Here is a 24,753-nt window from a genome sequence, read left to right on the forward strand (position 1 = left end):
GGAGGCTCTCGGTTTCATTTTCCATCTTCCCTAAAACTCACCAGTGACTGTATAGAAAAGCCTTTATTGTCCGCCCCGGTCAGTTCCACCCAGATAAAAAGACAATTTAGGTTGCCCAGCACAAACCACAAGTGATTGAACATTTTTAGTGGCAGAAATTTTGATATGCTCAATACCATTAAAGGGTGTGTTCATACATTGGTTATACAACCTGCATAGTTCAACAAGAAGAATTCAAGCTGTAATTTCTTTGCTGGGTCTTAAAAGGAGGGGTCATTCTGGTGCAACAGTGCTCCTAAAACTAACAAGTGACAGTCTCTCCCAGAGAATGGAAAGATATACAGGCATACCTCGGAGATATTGCGGGTTCGGTTCCAGACCACCGCCATAAAGCGGATATCACAATAAAGCGAGTCACATGAATTTTTTGGTTTCCCAGTGCATATACAAGTTATGTTTACACTATACTGTAGTCTATTAAGTGTGCAATAGCATTATGTCTAAAAAAACAATATACATACCTTAATTAAAAAATGATTTATTGCTAAAAAATGCTAACCATCATCTGAGCCTTCAGCGAGTCGTAAACTTTTTGCTGGTGGAGGGTCTTGCCTCGATGTTGATGACTGCTGACTGATCAGGGTGGTGGTTGCTGAAGGTTGGGGTGGCTGTGGCAATTTCTTAAAATAAGACAACAATGAAGTTTGCCGCATAGATTGACTCTTCCTTTCACGAAAGATTTCTCTGTAGCATGTGATGCTGTTTGATAGCATTTTACCCACAGTAGGACTTCTTTCAGAATTGGAGTCAATCCTCTCAAACCCTGCCGCTGCTTCATCAACTAAGTTTATGTAATATTCTAAATCCTTTGTTGTCATTTCAACAATGTTCACAGCATCTTCACCAGGAGTAAAAAACGCAATATCTGTGAAGCGCAATAAAGCGAAGTGCAATAAAACGAGGTATGCCTGTATTAGGAGAATGGGGGCAGTACATCACAGCTGTTCTTTCAAGGGCGGACCTGGTTCAGAAGATTGCTTACTTGGAAAAACAGGATTATTTACTAAAAGAAGTGTCAAAAATGGAGGCAGGCACTGCATCTGATGCTGAGCCAGACAAACCATTTCAGAACAGCGACGTGATAAAATTATATAATGTATCATATATAATTAAAGAAAAAGTTTGTTCAAAGAACAGCACAAGGTCATTAGTCAGGGAAGAGTGTATTTCCCTTTAAAAATGAAAAGGTGAATTTTCCTATGGTTACATAATTGATTACAGTACAAAATGTTTTTATAGTTGTGACTCTAGAATGTAGATAATTTTTTCTAATTGTAAAAAATCACTTTACATACAAGGAGTCTCATTTTAGGGTAATTTTCTGAATTATTCTATTGAAGTAGAACTCTACATTTTACTGTAGATTTGGGTATCATACACCACAGTGAGGAATACAGAGCTTGGTATTGTCAGAGCAGTTATATGACACACTCCTAGGGGTAAGCAGAGCCAGTTGTAACCATTATTGTGACTCTTTGAGGAAGTTAGTATTCCTAATTGAGCAATATCACTCACAAAGTCTTAAGCAATTTAACATTTAATGTCTGAAAAGTCACATGAACTATGACTCAGTTGCTTCATAAGAAGACTTATATTAACTAAATTGCTGATCTTTGAAACAGTTATAGGAATTTTAATTAAATATCCAAATTCAGTTTCATCTTTTTGTAAAGGTCCTCCTAAGATCAAGAATTTTAACTTCACTTTATTTTATGAAGCTGTAGTATTTAAATAGTTTCCTGAGTAAAAAAGTTTTTTAAAAGTAGCACTTATTACATTGTACTATTAAATACAGTTGGCATTCTTCATTTTCAGGATTTTTGTGCTTAATGGAATTTGCTTGAGTTTTTCAATCCGAAATGTGTTTGGATGTTATTTAGGCTGTAAGTTTCATATCACATAATTTCAGACAAGTTCCTAATTATAGTATATTCTTCCTGAACATATTATATATTTATTAAAGCTCTCATAAAGTTAACAGAGATCCTGCAAAAAAAAAACCCCATGATCGGACTATTTGTTTCCTAGGTAAGACTGTTGTAGGTGGTCTTTTCATCTCATTTAATTGTCAGTTTATATTTACAGTCTTAGTAGTAAGTGCTGAGACTGAGGCAGGGTCATGTATTTGTGCACACTGTTAACTCTACCTTTCTCCCACACTGCTTTATCTTTCCTTCCCTTAACTGTGCAATACTACCGTAGGGAATAACCAATTTTATTAACAAAACCCAATTATACAGGAGTAAAATAACTGTAATCACTATCACAATCCTGCTTAGCTTTGTAAAAATCAAGCACTATTTTTCAGATCATTGTGTTTGCCTTTTGTATAGATGACTTGATTCTTAGTGCCATGGGAAAGGCCCTATTAAATCAGCTCAAAGGTTGAATAGCCCTGCATCCTGTTCTCAAGGCTAGGGAAAGACAGTCAAAAAGCCTGAGCCTGAATTGATTCAATCTTTTCAGGTTAGTCTAACTTGGCTAGGCTAAACCAGTTTGTAACCATACAAACATTCCCTCTGGACTGAGAAAATACGGTCATATGCCTGCAGTGGCTCGGGCTAGAAGCCGGGGAGTGCTAAAGCAGCCCTCCCTGCACTTCCACAATGCTGAGCTGAAAGGGATGTGGCCAGACCCTAGCAGGACTTTCTGATTAGGAAGGGGTTCCACCACTCCTCTTCCCCTTGCTGCTCCTGACCAGCCCAGCAGGGAGTTGATAACACAGTGTTTATCAACCCATCAAGAAAACAAAAGCCTCTCTCATTAATTCAAGCTCTTCTTAAACACCTTTTTCCAAGGAAAGAAGGGAGGAACATTACCAGCTGACCTGTTTATTAGCTCCAAAAAGTCCTAAGCGGACACTGTCCTATCTGTATTTGTCCTGTCTGCCTTACACAGACATCTCTCAGCATTAACTAGCAGACCACATGCTGGCTATGGTCCATGCTGTGGGAGGGGGAAGAGGGGGAATCCCTGCTTAAACAAGGAGTGGGGGGAGGAGGGAAGCAAGAGAAAGCCAGGCAGAGGGGCAGAGCCATCCCTGCTCTGAAGCAGAGAGCCCTGCCAAGAGCTGCAAAGTATCTGGGATGCTGGAGGACTCTGGTTTAAGTTAAACCAGGAAGGGGTCTGGAACACATATTGCATAAACTAGTTTGATCCAAATCAGTTAAGTCTTTTACTACATTTACCCGGGTTTATCTCAGACTGGTTTCAGCCATTTTCAAATTGGTGTATGTGCACTGAAAATCTGTTTTGTTACAGGTTTAAACACTTAAACTTGTTTATGTGTAACATCTGTCCCTAGCCCTACAGTGGGAAAGACTTCAATTTCATTTGTGCAGTTATATATCTTATGTAAAATTTGCTCCTTATACTATTTGATCACTTTATAGGTACAAAGATGGGAATTGTGTTGCTATATTAGTCCCAGTCAATATAGTAGAGGATTTTGTTCATATTCCAATAAAGGTCTTATACTTAAAGTTGCTTACATAGTATCTCAGGACAGTGAGTTACATAAGTTAATTACACATATCTAAAACAATGTTTTCATTATTCATGCAAATTCATGGGCTTTTTGTTTTGATGCATGGCTCCTTAAGGTTTCTTTGAAATCCAGGAAAGAATAAATAAATGCCTATGGCTGATCAACTTTCTCTTCTATTTATGTATATTTAATCTTGCCATCTCTTATCCGAAAACTCTCATTCCTGTAATCTGTCACTCTTCATTTTTGGACTCTTCACATTTTTCTGAGATGTGTTTTCTGTAACTTTCTATGGTTTTTAAGGTGAAAAGTCAGGATGTGGCATCTGTTTGCAAAATGGCCTAATAATATTTTCCATATAAATTTTCTTCCCTTTTTAAATAGCTTCCACTCCCACAGTGTATATGATAAATATTGCTGACTTGTCCTTATTGACACCTAAAATTTGTCTTTGTTAGGTTCTGAGTTAGCTGTATCTGTCAGGCTGAAAGACTGGATTGAACTGTCCCTTATGTTTGTGTTTGTTAGGTTTTCTATCATTTTGTCTTTCTAGGAGCTATTTTAAACTAATCCTAATTTTTTTTTCAAAATTTGACACCTCACTATTCACCTCTTCTTCCAGGAATTTGATAAATATTATATTAATAAAGTGCTTGGACTTATATCTTCATATGATATCAAAGTGCTTTACAAACTGGGTAAGCATTATTTCTATTCTGTTCTACATAGGTTCTTTTACTACAGCATCTGAACACCCTCCATTAGTGCATTAAGCAACATGATTGACATCTGACACATTTGTTCTTTCATCCTCTCCCCCCAGAAGGAAAGCATGTGCGGTAGTGTTTTGCTTGAAACTTTTCAAAGATCATATGAACTCATGTTGCTGAAAGTTTATGTTAGATAATGCAAGATCATAGAACTATATGCACTTATAATAGTGGTAGTGAGGTCTTTGACAGTTCTCAGTTCCTATGAAAATTCATTCTGGGGTCTTGGCCAGCCCCTGAAAAAGCCTATAAGTAACTTAACGGTGCACACAGAGGCTGGGTGCATCTACATGCATGTTTTACTGCGGAGTAGATTAATTAGTTGCACAGTAAAGCATTACCATTCACATATACACCAATATTAGAGACAGTAATATCTTACAGCAGGGTAATTTACTTCACTGAAAGGTGTATGTAGATAGTGACCATGGGCATAAATTGTGCCCGGTAAGCCCAGCCAGAAGGGGGCCTGCTCTGCCTCAGCTCAAATTGCTGCTGTCCCAGGCTCACAGGTAGATGCTGCTCCCAGGAGCTGGAGTTCACCCCAGCTCAAGCTGCTCCAGAGTTTATTGCTTCGCATTAATTGCACATGTAGATGTACCCACAATCAGGTGTCCTGAATTAAGCTTTGTTGCTGTATTTACATGACTATTGCATTTTGATTTTTCACTAAATATTATATTGCTTGCTATAGTTTATATTCATGTTGAACAACACAATTATTAGTATTGAACCACAGATCATGCTATTAGTTTTTTCTTTAATATCCATTGATTATGTAATCCTGCTGTTTACGTATTATCTTATAAAATGTTTAACTATTAAGACACAACTTTATTTTTTTCCAGTGGCTACAAGTCCTCTAACAATTGCTGTATTTCAAGATCTGCTGTTTTTAATTCATTAAATTAGTTGTAGTATTTTTTAAAAGCCTATTATCATAATTTCTTGTAATGTATTTTTATTTGCTTTACTTTTTGTTTGTTTTTGTGTTAAGTGAACTAATTTTCCGGAGCTCTTGAATGCTCTTGGTGATTTATTACAAATTAATTATTTTAGTTGTTCCTTGTGTGTTTTCTTTCTGAGTATTTCTATGACGGGTTTCTTTTCCTTTAAAATTTCCCATATGGTTGCCAACAGCCTAGCCCTACTGGTGGGACCCATTAGCATGGACTCTTAATTTTACATGCAGTTGTGAAAATAAAAGTAGCAAAGGTACAATCACACTCCCTTCATTGCTTCCATGTACCAAATTATAACTAATCAGTAATCTGAATAAGTATCCAAGAGAAGTGGTGCTGGCTCCTACCCTGGGGGTCTTTAAGAGGAGGCTAGATGTACACCTTGCTGGGGTCATTTGACCCCAGTACTCTTTCCTGCCGTGGCAGGGGGTCGGACTAGATGATCTACTCAGGGCCCTTCCGACCCTAGAAACTATGAAACTATCAGTTAAGTATTCAGTTGCAACTAACCAACCATTTCAGTTTCTCATTAGCCATCTTTGATCCTACGACTTCCTAAGGTTCAAGCTGGTACACTTTTACCTGTTCATGTTCTATACCTGTGCCCAAAGGGGTGCAACAAGATTAGTAATTCTGTTTGCTCATTTCAGTGGCTACATTGCCAGTTGCTTCCACCAGAAACTAAAAAACAATGTATTCATTCAAGTCAAGTCTCCTTGCTGAGGCTTGACATTTGAATACTTGTTGTCCATTTGTAAGGATATCAAGATTAAACAATTTATATCACACAGGCCTACAGACAGTAGTCAGATGGTAACAGTTTATAGGTGCTACAAAACTGGGTTTAATTTGATCCAAGGAGCAAGAGGTAAATGGCTTCATATCCTGTTACCAGACCACTGAGACATCCTATTCCCAAGGAGACAGGCATCTCTATGTTAGGAGGCAATGGGACTCACTTTTTCTAAGCCAGGTATAGATATTAAACTTTTACTGGTATAAGTGATTGGAACATGGTCTAAACCCATAATAGAACAGAAGTTTGGCACACATGGACTGGTTTATAAATGGCGGAACCCAATCTAAGATAGGCAGCCTGTATGCACCCTCTCCCTGCCCCAAAGGATAAATGTACTGTTTACTACTAAAATAAACTACACCGCATACAAAAAAAACACATGACTTGATCAATTCTGCCTTAGGCTTTTTGAATGCCTGTACCTAGTCCTACTGTGGCTTAATAAAGATATGATATAGAGAGATGGTCTGATGGGTAGCCTGAATCTGGCTGGAGTAACCAGAGACTAACACTGAACATCTTACTTTCTTCTCCTACATTCTATTTATCCTTTTCATTTCCACACTCTGCTGCTGCTACTCGATTAGTTCCTGCTTAGGTCCAATAGCGGGGATAGTCATATCAGAGAAAGATATCAGAGGTGGTAAAAAATGGTTTGAAAGTTGATGTCCTATCCTGCAAAAACGTTTGAGAATTACAAAATTGTTTTAACTGAATGAAACAGAGGAGAAAAAGAGAAGCACAACCCAGAATAGCCAATAGGCTGGTGATGAGTACTAAACTGACATTTGAGTCCATTGTCTGAACCAGCCAGAGCTGGGACATGAGCCTAGATTTTCCACATCCTAGTTATGTGCTATACCCACTCCAGGCTGCATAGTGACCTCCAGTAGTAATGTGAGAAACTATAGGTTTCACCCATAGTTTTGGAATATATGTGAAGTTCCAGATAAACAGTCATGGCAGGCATGGCAGTGCTGTCAAATTTATGACACTGATGAAAAATGCATGACATCAATAACCACTATACAACTTGCTGGCATACTTTCCTGGTTGTTGCAATTTTATTTTTAATATGAACATATATTTTACATGAGCTAGCTAATGTTTTGTAAAAAATATTTATCTATTAATAGAAGCTTTCATCCAACTACACAGTTCAGAGTATTTCTATAGACCTCTCCAAGTAGAGCTGCAGTCATCCAGGGGATACAACATTGAACAAGTACTAGGAAAATAAATAGTAAATAAAGTAATAGAGAAATAGAAGAATATAAGATTGCACACAAACAAAAGCCAATAAAGTATTTCACAAGTATCACAAAGTAAATAGAGAATCACACTATGATTTTTTTTCCTTTGAATATTTTCTGCTGCCCACGTTTATTCTCACCTTCACTGGGTCAGGTAAATATAATTTACTGACGCCTGTAAACTCTTAATACACACAAAATTTTGTCCTTCAATAATTTACCCAGATGTCTTGAAATGTTTTAGAAAATGCACAATACTGCATGTGGCTTTACAAAGGAAGTATTCTGAAAGTCCATTCAAAGACTCATGAGAACAAAGCAAAAATCCTTCTTGAATGATGATCTCAGTGTATGTGCTGGGCAGATTTCAAGAAGTTCAGAGGTTTCGTTTAGATAAATGCCTAGAAGCTCAGCAGCTTCTCCGAAATCAGGAGTTAACTGACTGTGACTACCACCCTTAAGCATCTGCTTTTAGTTTTATTTGTTTAAATAAACAGTATTGTGTCTAGTTCAGGCAAATTTTTTTTTTAAATCCTATCTGATATCTTTCTGCTAGGTTCACAGCAAGCATCTAAAAGCTCAATTGCTTTTCTAATTTTTCGGCTCTTAAAAAGTGTTAGAACTCACAGGTGTCCAGGTTTTTGTTGCTTGATTTTTCTACTCTGTAGTTTACTTTGAGCTGGACATACTCTAAAACCCCCCCTAAGATTGGTTTACTTTATCTGAACTGTTTGCATTTCCCTAATTACAATTAATAATAATTAATTATAATCTTGCTGTGTTGTACAGCAAAAAGAAAAAACAAGCATTGGGAATGTTATGAGACTGACATACTGAAATGCTAAAAGGGATAAACTGTACTGCCTGTTAATGTCAAAACTATTTTGTGTAACTGGAAGTAGTATAGTCTGTTGCTTAGAGCAGGGAACTAGGAGCCAGAACTTTGGGTTTTAATCCCAGTTTAAATGCTTGCCATGTGATGCTGGAAAATCAGTTAATCTCTCTAGGTTCAGTTTTCCAGTCTTTAACATGTAAGTAATGATTCTTGCCTATGTTGAGATAGTGGTAGTCATTTTTGGCAAAATGCTTTGTAATTCTAAGATAAAAGCATTATATGCAAATTGGTATTAGTAATATCTTAGCTGTATTTAATGGAAGCATTTTTGTTCATCAAATTCACTATTCAAAGGTGGGAAAAACTCTTAATGAAATGTAAATGTATAATATGCAATAGTCCTGTTAAATAATGTCACCATAATTTGCAAAAAGGAATAAGATCTATTATACACTTACTTTTTCCCATTACTATGCAAGTTTCCTAAAATATAACAGTTATCTCATCACTTGCACTGCTTTGATATGACATAAAGGTAAAGGAACTTTGGGATTATGAATTTAAAAGTGTGGGCTTTGTAAACTTCAGTTCATAAAAGTGGATCAAGGGCTTCTTGGCTAGAAGACTGCCACTCTGGAAAATAATTAGTTGAATGGTTCATTTAGGAACCATACCTAAAATATTCTTAGTAAAGTACAGAACTACAAAACAGGATAGATGCACTAGAAAAGCTAACACTTTTTTGTCCTACTTCCTCAAAATAGAAAAGGAGAAGAGAGGGTGAAGAAAGAGAAAAGGAGAGGAGAATGCTTTAGTGAGAGTTTTTTCCTAATATCTAAATTAAACTTCCCTCACTGCAACTTGAGAACATTGCTCCTTGTTCTATCATCTGCCACCACTAAGAACAGTTGAGCTCCATTTTCTTTGGAACCTCCCTTCAGGTAGCTCAAGATTTCTATTAAATCCCCTCTCAGTCTTCTCTTTTCCAAACTAAATCAGCCCGGTTCCCTCAGCCTCTCCTGATAAGTCATGCGCCCCATCCTCCTAACAATTTTTGTTGCCCTCTGCTAGACTCTCTCCAATTTGTCCACATCTTTTCTGTAGTGAGGGGCCCAAAACTGAACACAGTACTCCAAATGTGGCCTCATCAGTGCCAAATAGAAGGGAATAATCACTTCCCTTGATCTGCTGGGAATTTATTTCATGTCCCCAATTTCCTCCCTTTGTAACCCCCAAAAAAGGAAATAAACTATCACCAGAAGCTGAGGAAAATAAAAGTGACTATTATAAACATGATATCTTCCTCCAGCTATGTTCATGCAATGAGCTATGTATAACAAATTCTTTCTTCAACATGAAACCTGAAAACAAAGTATCATGGTGCCACCCACAATCTGGACACTGACATCAACTCGACCTAATTATTACCGGCTTACGAGACTTCCATGGTGTAATAATTACACGATCCTATCAGAGTGCTGACTGTGATACTGATCATTCATTGGTATGCACTGAAGTCAAATTGCATCCCAGGAAATTACACAAGAGAAAGAAACTGTCGTTACTATGAATAAATCTCACTCCACTAAAAGCTGAAGACACATCATCTCAATTCATTAAAACTCTCTCTGAGGTTCTATCATATCTTAAACTGTGTAATACTGCTGAGGAGAAATGGGTTCATCTCAAAGGAACCATCTCACAAACTGCCTTGGGCTCTCATGGTACCTTGCTTTGCAGTCCAAATGACTGGTTTGATGAGAATTCATCTGAAAAGATCCCACTTATAGAAGAGAGCCAGTCAGCTCTCCTTCAATATAAGTTTAACCCTAGCCACTCCAACTTGCAGGCACTTTGAGAGATCCAGTGAAAGGTCAAATATAGAGTGAGACAGTGTGCAAATGATTATTGGCTACAACTGTGCAAAAGTATCCAAAAATCTGTTGACTGAGGTGACATGCAAGCAATGTATAGGGGAATGAGGAAAGCTCTTGGCCTGTTTCAAGATATACCTTCCCTTTAAAATCCTCCACAGGTGAAGCCATCAGTGACCACAGTAAGCAGGTGGATCAATGGTTTGAACATTACTCAGAACTCTACTCTCATGAAAATGTGGTCTTTGACTTCAATCTTGATGTACTTGAAGACCTCTCAGCTCTAATAGTGCTTGACCATGAACCTACTGTAGACAAAGTAGAAAAAGCCATTGATCAGCTCTCTTGTGGTAAAGCCCCAGGTGCTGATTGCATACTGGCTGAAGTTAAGTGCGGGAAATCCATCCTCCTCTTCCAACTGCAGAAACTAATATGGATGTGTTGGAGAGAAAGTGAAGTTCCTCAAGACATGAAAGATGCAAACAGTGTCATTCTATACAAAAACAAAGGTGATATAAGTGACTGCAGTAACTACTGTGGTATATCTTTACTTTGCATCATTGGGAAACTGTTCACCAAAGTTATCCTGCTAAGACTGCAGACCCTTGTAGACAGAGTCTACTCTGAGTCTTAATGTGGTTTCAGGTCCACTATATCCACAATGGCTATGATATTCTCCTTGAGACAGCTACAATAAAAATGCCGTGAAAATCTTTATACATAGCATTTCTTGATCTCACCAAAGCTTTTCATCTTGTCAGCAGAGATGGTTTGTTCCAAATCCTGAAGAAGATTGGCTACCCTCTTAAGCTCCTGAGCATGAAGTCCTTCCATGTCGGTATCCATGGAACAGTGAAGTTCGATGGGTCATGTTTGAAAGAATTTGAAATCAAGAGTGGTGTCAAACAGGTCTATGTACTAGCTCTTATGCTTTTTGGGATTTTCTTTGCTGTCCTACTCAAATATGGATTAAGTGCTGTTCAGAAGGAGTCTACCTTCAGACCAGATCCAATGGGAAAGTCTTTAACCTCATTTATCTCAAAGCAAAATCTAAACCCAAGAAGTTCTTGTCTGTGAAATGCTCTTTGCCAAAGATGCAGCAATCGTTAGTCATTCAGAAGCAGGACTTCAAAGTCTCTTGGATCACCTTTCTCACATTTGTGATGATTTTGGTCTGACCATTAGCCTAAAGCTGATAGTAGTCAGAAGTCAACAAGTTGATTGTCCTTCCAAAGTTAAAATAAATTATGAAAGCCTGGAAGTAATTGGGAAAAATCACTGATGTGGGCTCTGCTATCTCACAAAATCTTGGCTTGGAAGCCAAAATTAATTCTCTCATTGGAAAGGCAAGTGACCCCATAGCTAAAACTTCAAAAGAGCATTTGGAAAAACAGAGAGCTCACTCTGTCTGTCACAGGCCAGCTGGACACTGTGAGTGTATCAATTCTATTACAGGCCAACTGGGCTGTTAGGTTCAGTTTTGGATCAAGGAGGCAAAGTTGGGAGTGGAGTAAAGGCAAATTTATTGTAGTTTATACACACACAACAGCTAACAGAAAGATAAATGCGATAAAAAGATAATGCAGTATTAAAGATCTAATAGTAAATAACAGATAATAACAACAGATAGATCAATTCTATCGCAGGCTAACTGGGCACTGCAAGGGTATTAGCCACTGGGCTGTTCAAAACAACAGATAGACAGACATGGGTTGGCAACTTATTGATAGTCCCTCAGTGTCAGGTATGTGTCAAGTGAGTCCAATGAAGTCAGGCGTCCCCGATCGACACTGTCAGAGGGATTACCGGGGAAGGTCCCTTGATCAGGATCCAATCCTCACTCACACAAGGAATCTGGGGTCCGGGAGTGGAACAGAAATGACCATTCTGTTCCCTTCTTCCTGTTGGTTACCTGTGCTTTTCATACCTAGTCTTATGCTAATCTGTTGGCTTTAGAGCCACTCACAATGTTGCCCTACAGCTGTTACCCTATGGGATTGAAAGGTGTTAAAAATTATCATAAAAGGTTATTACCCAGATTCAGTTTTATCCAATTAGCAAATTACAATGCAGGACCTTTAGATTTGAAAATGACATTGCTCCGCCTAAGCCCCAACCCCTTTTAGGTTTCATTTGAATATGCTTTCTTGGAATGTGCTTTCCTGGAATGTGTTGGGTGTGCCAGGCAGTTGGATCCAGTTTTCTATCATCAAAGCTGAACCCTGAGCAGAAACAGATAGGTCAGCTAATCTCACATCTACAGCTTTGCCTTTGGGGCCTAGTCAGTTCCATGAACAGCTAATTTTATCATTTTGGTTAAACTTATGACAGACAAGTTACATTTGCAGTTTACAAACTTACAAGCTTTATATTCATTAATATTACCTGTTTAGGCAAAATACCAAATGCCTCTAAGAAGCACATATTTATTACTTATTAATCCCTCTGGTTCTGGCCGTCACATCTGTCAACAAAGATGTCCATCTGCAGCACTTGGACTTAGCTCCCTATTGTATGGCAGCAAAACTTGGACTCCTTATGCTAAGAAAGAAAGAAAACTGAACAGTTTCCAGCTTCGATGTCTCCACCATATCCTGGGCATAACATGGTGTGACAAAATCTCCAACTCTGCTGTTCTGGAATGGGCCAAGATACCCAATATGTTTGTGCTCCTGAGACAGAGACATCTCTGTTGGTTAGGACATGTCAACCATATGAGTGATGGCCAAATCCCCAAGGACATACTCTACAGTGAGCTGACCACTGGCAAATGTCAACTTGGACAGTCCAAACTGTGTTTTGTTGGTGTCTGCAACAAAAACCTTTGTGAGCTCCGCATGAGTGGCCAATGCTGGGAATCAGTTGCTTCAGACCCCTGCGTGTGAAAAGTCATTTTGAGATGGAGAAGATCAATGCTTCAGAGCTAGAGCTAGAGAAGTGGTGTCAGAGGCAGGAAAGACAAAACAGTGCTCGGCATGCCAGTGCAAGCTCAACCAAGTTTGTATGTGCAGCTTGCTGGAGGGTCTGCCTGTTGTGTACAGACTCCTTAGCCACTCAAGAAGCTGTGGTAACCTACCAAGGGTGCAATCCCCAAGACCAATGATTGCCAATGAATTAATAATCTTCATTCAGTTGTTTCAGACATGAGGTACATGCTACAAAAATTAGATCAGGTGACCTTCCAGTATTACCAGGAGATGAACATAATGCTTTTTATATGTTTCAGCATGGAAAGCATCATGTGAATTAAGACTTTTTGTTAAAGGACTTGACTTAGTTCACAGCAGAAGGGAGATAGACCATTAAGTCTGTATATCAGATCCCAGTTCTTTACAAGTAGGAACACTTTTCATCTTCAAAGCTTCATGTTTGCAATTCTACTCATCATAACTCTTTTTCCCTTCATTTGTTTTCATTGAGATGTTTTATTATCTCTGCCACACATATGCAGTTTTCACATTAAACAGTGTGGGAGGATATTTATGCCCATTGTCAAACATGAAAAATATGTCATACTTCCTTGCAATTATAATGTTTGCTTAAAACTTATTATCCTTCCCAGCAATGACATTTCAGACCTTACAGAGTTTGTGTTTAGATGTGGAACACTTTTATATGCCAGCAGCAGAATTACTTTAATCTTTCAAACTGTTTGTGACAGTCATAACTTTTCATCACTCAAGGATCTCTGTATTTAAACAGATGAAAGGGTGATTTACATGAATTGGCATGCGCCTGCAAAGTGCAGATTCTTATAGCCTTGGTAAGCAGAGGTTTATAGTTAGACAATAGCCTCAGTCCATAAAGACACCAAATAAGGTGTCTTGGAATGTGATTGTATCCACATGCTTTTAAGTAATGCAATATTGACACAGTGAGCTGATCCAAAGAACAAGAAATAGTCTGTCCTGAAATGAACATATTGCTAACTTACTTCCTTCTATACTACCAGAAGAACTAGCATCAAAGTCTTGAGACTTGTTATTTAAGATTATGACTTTTCAGGAAATCATCAATTGATTTGTTTTTAGTGGGGAAAAAAGTACTATTTCTACCAGTCAGCTCAAATATAATCATCTGGTAGGTATTCAGAATTGGAGAATATAGAATACTGCTGTAGACTGCCATAAACTTAGTTAGATATGAAACTGTTATAGATTATCCTGTTAGAACATGATGGCAATGAATAAAAAGGCTACAATGAGAGTTCCTATTAGTATAGATAATTGAGTACGTAGATTTAGAACACTAATAGCAGAATCCTTGAGTTGGTACCAAAAATAATAATATATTGTTAACATTAGTTTATTTTCTATTTGGTTACTGTAGCTTCTTCATATCTCTGCCATTCCTTCCACATAGCACACAGGCCTTTGGATTGTCTTTCTTGGTTTTCACAGGATAAATTCAAATGTTATATTTCAGTTGCTTTAAAAATGGTCATTGGGGTAAAAATCACCTCGGCTGAGGTTGAAGTGCTAATAGATTGGTGGTTCAGTTGTTTGAATGAACACTGTCCTGGAGTGGGTGCAGGGGCGGCTGTGATCCCGCTAGCGCCCCCTGCCGTGTCCAATTAGGTGATTCAGCACCCTCAACTCGCCCGCCACTTCTTTGATGTTTTAAGTTCAGTAAGGGAGGCTGCCTTGTCTCGCCTTGGACACTACTCCGCTCTATGCCCTGTTCTGATTCGGGTGCCCCAGTGCACCCCTGCCTTATGGGCGATGTGTGCCTCCAACCTCCCCTTCAGCACGCCCCAAACCTCGCAGCTATTCCCGGGCGTTATCAAGCTCTTACACTTCAGCACCCTACCTGGCACCCCCAAGCTGGTTTCACCACCAGCGCCCCCTGTCTGGGGCCTATGCTGCGACACTCGCGCCTGTTGCCCCCTCTGGGGCCTATGCCGCGCCACTCGCGCCCGTTGCCCCCTCTGGGGCCTATGCCGCGCCACTCGCGCCCGTTGCCCCCTCTGGGGCCTATGCCGCACTTCCCGCGGTTGGGGCTCAGGTGGCCGTGCCTGGCCCCCTTACCCTCCTTTGGGGTCTTATGCCCCACTCAGGCTTTACTTCCGATACTGCCCCACTGGGCTGGGGTCGGGATCCCCCACTAGCTCCAGGGCTCTTCGCTGCCCCCTTTTAACTCCAGGGCTCTTCACTGCCCCCTTTTAACTCCAGGGCTGGGCCAACATGCCCCCAACTAAAGCTGAGCCCTCTTCGGCATCAATCACCACACCCTCCCAGGGCACACTCTAAAATACAGTGCCCTCTGCGCCGCCGGGAACCCCCAGATTATTGGGAGAGCTCCCGTGAGGCCTCCTCACACCCCTACAGCCTCACGCGGTCCTCCAGTATTAAACAGTAACCAAACCCAAAGCCAAACAGCTGTAACATAAACGCAATAAGCCTCCAGGCTTGTAACTCAACTCAACTCCACAACCTATATGCCAGCCAGCTATAACCCCTCATAAGCCCCTGAGCTTATAATACCACCTCCGCTCTCTGCTGGCTCTCTCTCCTACCTCTGTCAGGGTTCTCTTTACCCCTGCATCATTGCAGCCGGTCAGAGTGGTCCGACTGCAACCATTGACCCGAGCTGCTCAGCTCTCCCGCAGAGCTCCTGCTCCTGCGGCTGCCAGAGGGGAACTGTTTTTAGGCTCTGGCCTGGGCTGTTTATAAAGGCCCGGCCCTGCCCCCTTCTGGCCACATGACCTGCCTGGCTGCCCCAGCAACCGGCACCTGGGCTGCCCTGGAAATTGGCAGCTAAGCCTGCATCGCCCTCATTAGTAGCGAGCACCCTAGTAGTGCTCCCCTACAAACACTTCAACACAATTCTAGTCAATTGCAGGCACCACATTAACCTCTGCAATCCCACAGTGTATTGGTTGCAACACTCTGGGGACATTCCATGCTTCAGGCTGCACTCTAGTGCTACAGACTGAGACAGAGCAAGCCCCTCCCCCTGTCAGCATTAAATCCATAGGAAACCCAGCCTTGCTCTACAACCCTGTGCTTCAGTAGACAGCTTCACAGAGACATGGAGACCCAGATAACTGTGTCCTCTGCACAAGATCCCTGCCTCAACCCCTTAGGGCCTAGACAAAAAGCTAGACCCAGATCTCATGTTACATGCCCCCTGGGGCTGCAGTGGGACTAGGGAGCATGGCCAACTGAGGACTGCCTTGAAGCTGTACACTTTGGAGACACTGCTCCCTGGCCAGCCACACTCCATCCAGCCAGGGAGCATAGTCTCCTGGGGTGTGTAGCTACACAACCTGGGAGAGTCCAGAGCTGAACATAGCATGGCTGGCGAGGGAGTACCCAGCAGCAGCACACTCCAGGAGAGTCCAGGGCTGTGGAGTGTGGCCAGCTGGGGAAAGTCTGTCCATTTAAGTGCTGGGGGGAACTATGGCCAGCCAGGAAGTGACAATTAAGGTCTGCCTGGCAAACTTGGCTGCCTCTGGCAATCTCTGTCAACAGAGGGAGCCCAAAGAGCTGCCTGGGATTAGTGCCTAGGGGGTCCCCTGGCTGTGGGCAAGCAGCAGTGCAGCAAGCATATGCCACTCCAGTCCAAAATAACAAACGTTCACACAGTTTGCAGTCAGTTGGGGTTCTAGCTGACTGCACAACACGACTGAACTCCATCTGTTTGAACTGAATGCTTGCACACATCCACAGTGACCACATCATCATCGTCTTCCAGCACAACCAGCATCTGATAATCCAGTGTTTCAAATTCAAGGCTATATTTATCCACTCTCCTGTCATATTGTATCTATCTGTCCTTACATCTGTTTAAACCATTTTATCAGCCATTCTATCTGCTTTTGCACATTTATCTTATCCATGCTGTGCCCTGCATCTACAACATCCTTTTAGGGTTGGTATGCAAAGCAACTATACCATTATCCTTTAATTCCTACAAAGCTTTCTTCTTTGATAAGAAACTGATGGATTTAGTCACTTGATTGTCTTAATCTATGTATCTTCAGAGCAAACCTTCCTTATAGACGTGGAAGAAAGAGGTTTAATGTATATTTTTGCAAGGAATGACAGCAGAGTGGAGAACATATAGGAACATGCTGTGGTTCTTTTAAAGATTAAACAGTGCAAAAAAATTGGTTCCTAATTGTACTTACTAAACTTAATATGTACTAGACACTTTCCCTTTATGTTGTATCTGTCTTCTCCTAGTGATCATCTCTTTGTCATCAAAGAAGGGTAGTCAGCCATGTTAGTCTCAAGTCAGGCAGAAGACAAGGTAGAGTTGCACTTTATAGACTAACTGAATCAGAGATGTACAAGCTTTTGTGCGCAGCAGTTGCTCTGACAAAGTCAGGTGTTACTCATGAAAGCTTACGCATCTCTGCTTCAATTAGTTTCTAAGGTTCATGTACCCTGCTTTCTCTCTTTTGTTTTAGACTACATGCTTTTAGGACCATATAACTGTCTCTGAGTTAGGAAAGAATGTAATAAAGTTTTATTTCTTTCATGATATACATACTTCATAATAAAAGGAAGGTACACATGCATCGGCTGAAAATTACAGCTCTCTGAATCATGATTTGTTACAGTGGAAAAACCAATTTACTTGTCAAGCAATAATAGCAAATCAATCTGTAAGTCAGCTGTGGAGTAACAAGCACCAGAAGAAGACAGAGACACCACTAATTTTGAAACTGATACCTGCTACCTGGGAAATACCAGGCATTTTATTTATTTATTTTTAAAGAGGCTTACCACCCACACACTGCAAGTGTGAAAAGTGTATCTAAGAAGTCCATTCTGAACCTAGCTAACAAACAAAGACTCCTGGAGAAGGGTAAGCCAAAGCTGCAGAAGCTGCCCTTTGAGACGTTTTCTAAAATACCACTGTATGGAAATCCAATGGTCTGCACAGACAAAAGAATGTAGGAAAGCCCGAAAGTCTAGAGAACAGGTATGATCAGAAGTCAGAGAGCATCCAGCCTGTGATTCTCAGCAAGACTGGTATTGCAACTCTAGTCTTTAGAATTCTAAAGACAAGATGCACTGGTCTTCTCCAGAAAACCATCAGCATCGCTAAAGATAAATCATAGGAAAATAGTCAATTTTCCTTAAAGAAATTGGTTAAATTCCAAAAAAAAATAAGTGAAAAGTTTTTCAGTAGGAGTGGGAGCCTTGAATTCTCTGTGCTTATTTATGCTAGCCTATAAATAGAATAGACTGAAGTTGAATGTGAGGAATGCTATTCTTTTCTGTTGCATACCCACTTGCCCTCCATTGAAAATACATTGAAATACTGTGCTTTCTGGATATGACCTAAAAATAAGGTGGGACTTACTCCTTTGAACTCTTTTGTGTGTCTAGACATTAGTTTCTGATTGTTGTTCAATATCCCCAAATGCTTTTATGGGATTCTGATTTATTAAAAAAATTACTATTATTTCCCTAGTATATTGGTGGAAATCATATATTCCCAATGTAGGATGTAGTTACAATCCTCTGCCCTATGAAACTTGAGTTCTAAGAGGAGTACTCCTCCTTAAGCAGTTATTGGACTGCTCTGTGAATTAATAAATAATGGAAGGAAACTCAGTAATTTTTCTCTGAACATCTGAATGGTATCATTTCAAAAAGTCTGAGCCTGAATTTATTCAATCTTTGCAGGTTAGCCTAACCTGGCTAGGCTAAACCAGTTTGTAACCTTACGGACACCCCCTCTGGACTGAAAAAATGCAGGCACATGCCTAGAGTGACTCAGGCTAGAAGCCAGAGGGTGCTAGAACAGCCCTCTCATCCCTTCTACTGTGCTGAGCTGAGGGGGGCATGATTAGGGAGGGGTCCCTTCCCCCCTACAAGCACCCCAGCAGGGAATAGATAACATAGTGTTTATCACCCCTAACTCAGTGTTTATCACCCCATTGAGAAAACAACGGAGGTATATTACCAGCTACCTGTTGATTCTGTTTTTGTCCCATCTGCTACAGCATAGACCATAGTTAGCATGTGGTCTGGCTAAAGCTGTGTGTCTGTGTAAGGCAGAGGAGATGGGAGAATCCCTGCTTGTGGGGCAGGGAGCAAAAGCCAGGCAGATGCCTGCAGTCTCTGCCGGAGCTGCAGCCAGGGAGCAGAGGGGAGGGGCCAGCCCTGCTGTGGAGCAGAGAGCCCTGCCCAGCCCAGAGAGCATGCTGGGATGCTGTGAGAGTTTGACTTAACTTAAATCAGCAAGGGGTCTGGTATAAACGACTCATGTCCCCAGAGGCTAAGGGGGCCTGGCAACTACCCACAGGTGGCAGCGGTGGCAGTGTTGGCAGTGGAGGCATGGTGGCGGCAAGTGAGGAGCTTCCATAAGTGGCCACGGTAATGTCGGTGGCTGGGGGGATGGTGGCAAGTGTCAACAGACAGTCAGCAACCACCCGCAAACACCACCAGGAGCATTGGCAGCAGTCAGCGGCAATCAGGGACCACCCACAGACACAGCCCTCACTGTTGGCAGTGAGGAGGAAAGGTGGCAAGCAGCAACCACCCATAGGCACCACCTGCAGCGTCACTGGCACTTTTCGCAGGGGGTGCCCGTGCACCTGCATAGACCCCCAGCGCATCGCCACTGGGGTCGAGGACAGACACTGCATAAACCGGTTTGACCCAAATCAGTTAAGTCTGATACTACATTCAACCAGGTTTATCTCAAACTGGTTTCAGCTATTTTCAAACTGGTTTATGTGCACTGAACACCTGTTCTGTTACAGGTTTAAACCAGTTTTTGATCACTTAAGCTATTTTATGTGTAATGTCTGTCCCTAGCCTATGAGTATACATTTTCTCATCAACATTCATCAGGCATGCCATATTTGAATCAACAAATAATTTCCCTTAATAGCCAGGGGAATAATCTTTAAAAGGAATACTCAAGCTCAGGACTTTTGACACTCTAAAACAGGACTCCTCAATCTTTTTAGACTTGAGGCACCTCTCAGTAAATTTAAGGCACACTTCAGAAAATGCCAGCTCTTAACTTTCTCTCTTTCTTTGACTACAGAAAAATAATAGAGCAATTAGTCTATTGCAAAGAACTCAGAAAAACTACAATAGATCAGAGAGTTTCTAACACTGTGGATTCCTGTGGGAAAGCTCTGAGTTTATCTTGTGAACCATGTTTGTCCACCTACCAGTGCTAAGATTGTGGGTGTGTATAAACATTCACTGCAGTCTACAATCACACAGCTTACTTTAAGTCATGTGATTGTAGACGAGCAACATATACAGGCATTCATTGATGCTGGGAGCTACATGGGGAGCCTAGGGTAAGTAACTCAGAATAGGGAAGGGGCAGGTGGGCTCTGAAGGGGTTGCCGTGTCTGCAGTAGTGGTTCATGAGTCTGCAGGGGAGGAGGGAAGTTATCCATTGAGTGGGGGAAGGTTGGGGAGCTAAAAATATCCCAATCAGGGTTGAGGGGGTAGGAAGAGTGTAGTCTCAGGGCTGCACTTAGAATCTGTGAAGATGTGCACTGGATTGAATTAAAACATTCCCAATCCAAGTTTACCTCCTCCAGTGAACTAATTTAGATCAGGCCCACTATTTTCGGCCCAAAATTCTGCAACATTTGGCATTTAGATCAGCCTAACCCTAGTTAGGTCAATCTAAATGTAATGCATGTTGATACCCTGCGTGGCACCATGCAGCACCCTGGGAAGGATTCCCAGGATGACACAGCACCCTGTTTGAGAATTACTGTTCTAAAAGTTAGTATAAGAATACTATGTATTTGCAATGCTCGGTATCTGAAAACATAGACAGGCAAATAATCTGTACAAACTGTTGCTGTAAAACCTTACCTCTTGAAAGATCCCCAAATAGTTTACAAATATAGAAATCACTTATCTTGTCCTTGAGGTGTTTCCACCTCTGGAATAGAAAGTGGCTTCAGACAAAACAACCAGAGTTCTGGTATGTAAGAACTGGAAAGTAAATTTGACTAGAGACAGCAGTTTAAATTCACTGGCCAAGTTTAGAAATATGTGAAAGGTAAACAGTACAAATGATGAAGAGCAACACTGCCTTGTAAAATCTACTTGTTTTAATTAACAGTGGTGTCAGCAGGACAATTTAAGTAAATGTTTTTAGATGTGGTTTTTAACCTTTAATTTTGAGCTAAGTCCCTGACTCAGCTCCCTCTGAAACCATTGAGATTTCACCATGGTTGTGAGCAGGAGTTGCCTAAGACCCTAAATGCCTACAAATACAGGAACATGGATTGTTTTTTAAAGTGTGTATGTACAGGCCATATAATAATGAAATCTCAATATTGATCAGGGCCTTTAAGCTTAATTGTAATTCAGATTCTTAACAAATATTTGCTGGGTGCGGGGGTTGCATTTAAAGGGCGTAAGTACAACTTCAGTTGCATTTTGTCACCTAAAATGTTTAAACCTTCATTATAAAAAACATGATTTTATTGCCTGCATATATTTTAGTAGGATGCATCTTGTTTTTCTGCCTTAGAAGAGTCAAAAATATTACCCTTATATAATTCAAATTATTTTTTTTGCTGTGAATGAAGCTGTGAATTTTAAACTAAAATTCTTTTTTGACCTTAAAATCTTACTTTTCTAAGGTATTAAAAATGAAAGGACTATACTAAAGATTTGAAGCAGTAAAATAGTATGTGAAGAGCAGATTAAATTCTCTGTTTCACTTAAGAAAAATGCAAGTTTATAGGTGCAGGTACATCACATTGTTATATATTTCATTACTTCAGTGCTGGAAACAAACTGCTGTAAGCTGTTGAAGATGTTTTAATTTAAATAGAGTAACAGATAGTATAATATTTACTTGAAAAGAAAAGGATTTTTCATTATTAGAGTATTCTAAAATGGTGAATTTAGAGATCTATGATGTTGATGTAGGTTGTATTAACATTCATTCTCATAAATAATTTTTGGTTGGCTTAACAAATGAAAAATAATTGTTTGAAATCTTAAATTGTCCCTGGATGAACAGCAGACTTACATGCCAAACAGTTATAAATGGTTAACAGTTTTGCTCATGATACTACGATAACTTAGAAGAAGGATTGTGTTTCTTGCTCTGAACATGATAAAATCGAAGACCATCTTGTGATCTGGTAGAAGGAGAGTTCCACAGTCAAGAGTTTAGCTGCTGAGAAGTCCCTTTTATGTCAATTTCACATCTTTGTTAACTCACTGTTCCTCATTATTTTAAGTATCGAGGAAAGTCATGATTGTAGAGAGAACATCAATTCCCTTAGAGCAGGTGTGGGCAAAATGCGGCCCGGGGGCCGGATCCAGCCCACTAGACCATTCTATCTGGCCCACGGGGCCCCTAAAAAATTTAGAAAATTAATATTAATCTGCCCTGGACTGCCTGTCATGTAGCCCTCAATGGCTTGCCGAAAATCAGTAAGTGGCCCTCTGTCCAAAATAATTGCATGCCCCTGCCTTAGAGCGAGACATTCAGTATAATGAATGTCTTTTCCATGTACACCATGTTTCAGTGACTGAATCCTGATTTTATGAATACATGGAAGACAGACAGCTTTTTGGTAGGATGGTACTGTGGATCACCCATATACACTTATAATTAAGAGACTTGAATCCTCTTTGTGACTGCATCGTTGATTCAGCTTGTGGCATTTAGCAAGTCACTTCACTTCTCTGTCCCTTAATCCCAGGTATACATTACACTTAAGATGTGATTAACCTGTTAATTGTTCCATAAATAGTAGCGCTATTAATTCCCCAAGGAATTAATTAAATTACAAAACAGGAAACCAGCCACAAAAATATTCCAAAAGTATTCGTGTGGCTGGTTTCTATCATGCCTTAAATGGAATCTGTGGCAGAGTAGCGACAAACCAGAGCTGTTTCCAGGCTTCCATACAGTCCAAAGGCTGGGAGAGTCAGCTCATTGTTCATCTTAATCCTGGGGCCAGTCTGGAGCCAGTTCTAGACTCCTGTACAATCCTGAGGCCAGGGCCACTCCAGTTCATGCCAGGCTGAGGGCATCTGACTTTCAAATTTCTGGTGCTCCCTGGGCTCCCCCTGCAAGTAGTAATCGTGCCACTGGGATCTGATCCCAAAATTGCATGTCCTGCTTTGCACATGTGGCATGGCAGGAGGCACAATTATTGGGATCAGGCATGAGATCCCGTCTCACCATTAAATGAACATGTGCTATGGGCTTTAATTTCTCCACCTGTAAAATAGGAATGTTTACTGTGCTTTTACAAAGCAGTTTGAATTGTAAGGATTGAACAGCAATAAATAAGTAGCAAGCAAGGCATTTCTGCTATGACAGTGGGGGCCAACTTGTTTGGCAGGCATGCCACAAATTAGCCCTGCAGCATCCCTGAGTGCCACTCTGATTCCTTCCCCTGACCAATCTGCCACTCTGCTTTCTGTTTCCTGCCCTGTATTTCACACCTGGTCTGCTGCTGTTCTTTCTGCTTTTTGGCAATGCTTTCCCCGAGCAATCTGCTGCTCTGCTTTCTGTCCTATCTATCACTGTGCTGTCTCTCCCTCCCTGATCTGCTATGTGCCACACACAGAAGCAGCCTGTGGCGCACATGCCACAGATTGGCCATTCCTGTGCTATGCCAGTGTTTGAAAATGAAAAGTAATAAACACATAGGTACTTACCAACCTGATGACTGAGAGTGGTGGGACTGCCCTAAGTTTAGCATGAGATTGTAGCTTTGATCATTTCTTCAAAAGATTTTCCTTTCCTTGCTCTCACTACTTAATGTCATGCAAGAATTTGTCCATTTAGAAAATAAGGTAAAATTGGTTGCAATTTATATACCTCCTTTCAGTCCTTCAGCCAACTTTTTAGATTATTCAGTTGCAATCCCCCTTCCTTCATTTTTTTAATAAAGTATTTTCTCCCTTGCAACTATAAACAAACAAAAACAATAGAAAAAAAGATTTAGGAACAATTCTAACTATCCCCAACATGTGCCCAATACATAAAATATGTATTTTGTAAAAGCCATTTTTCATTATTCACAGTTTAACTAAAGTTTATGTTGTTCTACTATATTTTACTCGATATAAATTTATTGTCATTGTCATAGCAATATCTAAGTAATGTCCGGTAGTGCATTAATATAATTCAGATCTATCATACAAGGCTTGTTCTTTTCTTTTATCCTAATCCCAGAGACAAACTGTTTGAGGGATTTTTAATTGACATTCTGCTATGGGTTTATGCTACAGAATGCAAACTGAGAGAAGAGAAGTCTTTCATTTTGAATGCAAATAGATTTCCTCAGAAATGTAGTGGACAAAAAATAATAACCCAGCACTCCTTTAGACACTATTCACTGCTGCTGTTTTGCTTTTGGCAAGAAGAAAAACTACTACATGTGTGATTTTGCTGCTTTGCCTTTTACACAGCATTGCTTCAGACCACAACCTTTTTTCCTTGTAGATAGACACCTTAATTGTTTATTAAAAATGAAGCTGTCTAAAGAATGTGAAAAAATAAATGTTATAAATCAGGACTAAAAATAGTGATAGTCAGAGTGGAAAAAAATGCTAAATGCTTACAGATTTTAATAGAAAAAGGGTTATTTTTAGTTGGGGAAAAATATTGTAAACATATCATGATTATGATTCTTTTAGTGGCTTATTCTGAATTCAAAAGCTTTTTTGTGTGTTTTACATTTTTTAGTTTTTTTACACACAAAAAATTCCTCTTCAATAAAGAGGGGGTTTTG

The 24,753-nt window shown here is 40.3% G+C and overlaps 1 protein-coding gene across 4 annotated transcripts in view; it reads left to right on the top strand.

Annotated features, from left to right (window-relative positions):
- The window catches only part of FMN1 (formin 1), a 251,494-nt gene that overhangs the window by 177,979 nt on the left and 48,762 nt on the right, over nucleotides 1-24,753 (top strand). The window contains exon 15 of one of the 4 annotated variants that reach the window (XM_090033496.1): nucleotides 4,277-5,176. The exons of the other annotated variants lie outside the window; for them this stretch is intronic. Coding sequence (XP_089889622.1) covers nucleotides 4,277-4,320 — 44 coding nt within the window. The 3' untranslated portion in view covers nucleotides 4,321-5,176. Of the gene's footprint in view, nucleotides 1-4,276; nucleotides 5,177-24,753 lie in introns of those variants that run through there. 4 annotated transcript variants of the gene reach the window in all.

The sequence above is a fragment of the Crocodylus siamensis genome, chromosome 2 (assembly GCF_052110815.1).
Source record: "Crocodylus siamensis isolate JL-2025a chromosome 2, ASM5211081v1, whole genome shotgun sequence".
In the NCBI taxonomy this organism is placed as follows: domain Eukaryota; kingdom Metazoa; phylum Chordata; order Crocodylia; family Crocodylidae; genus Crocodylus; species Crocodylus siamensis.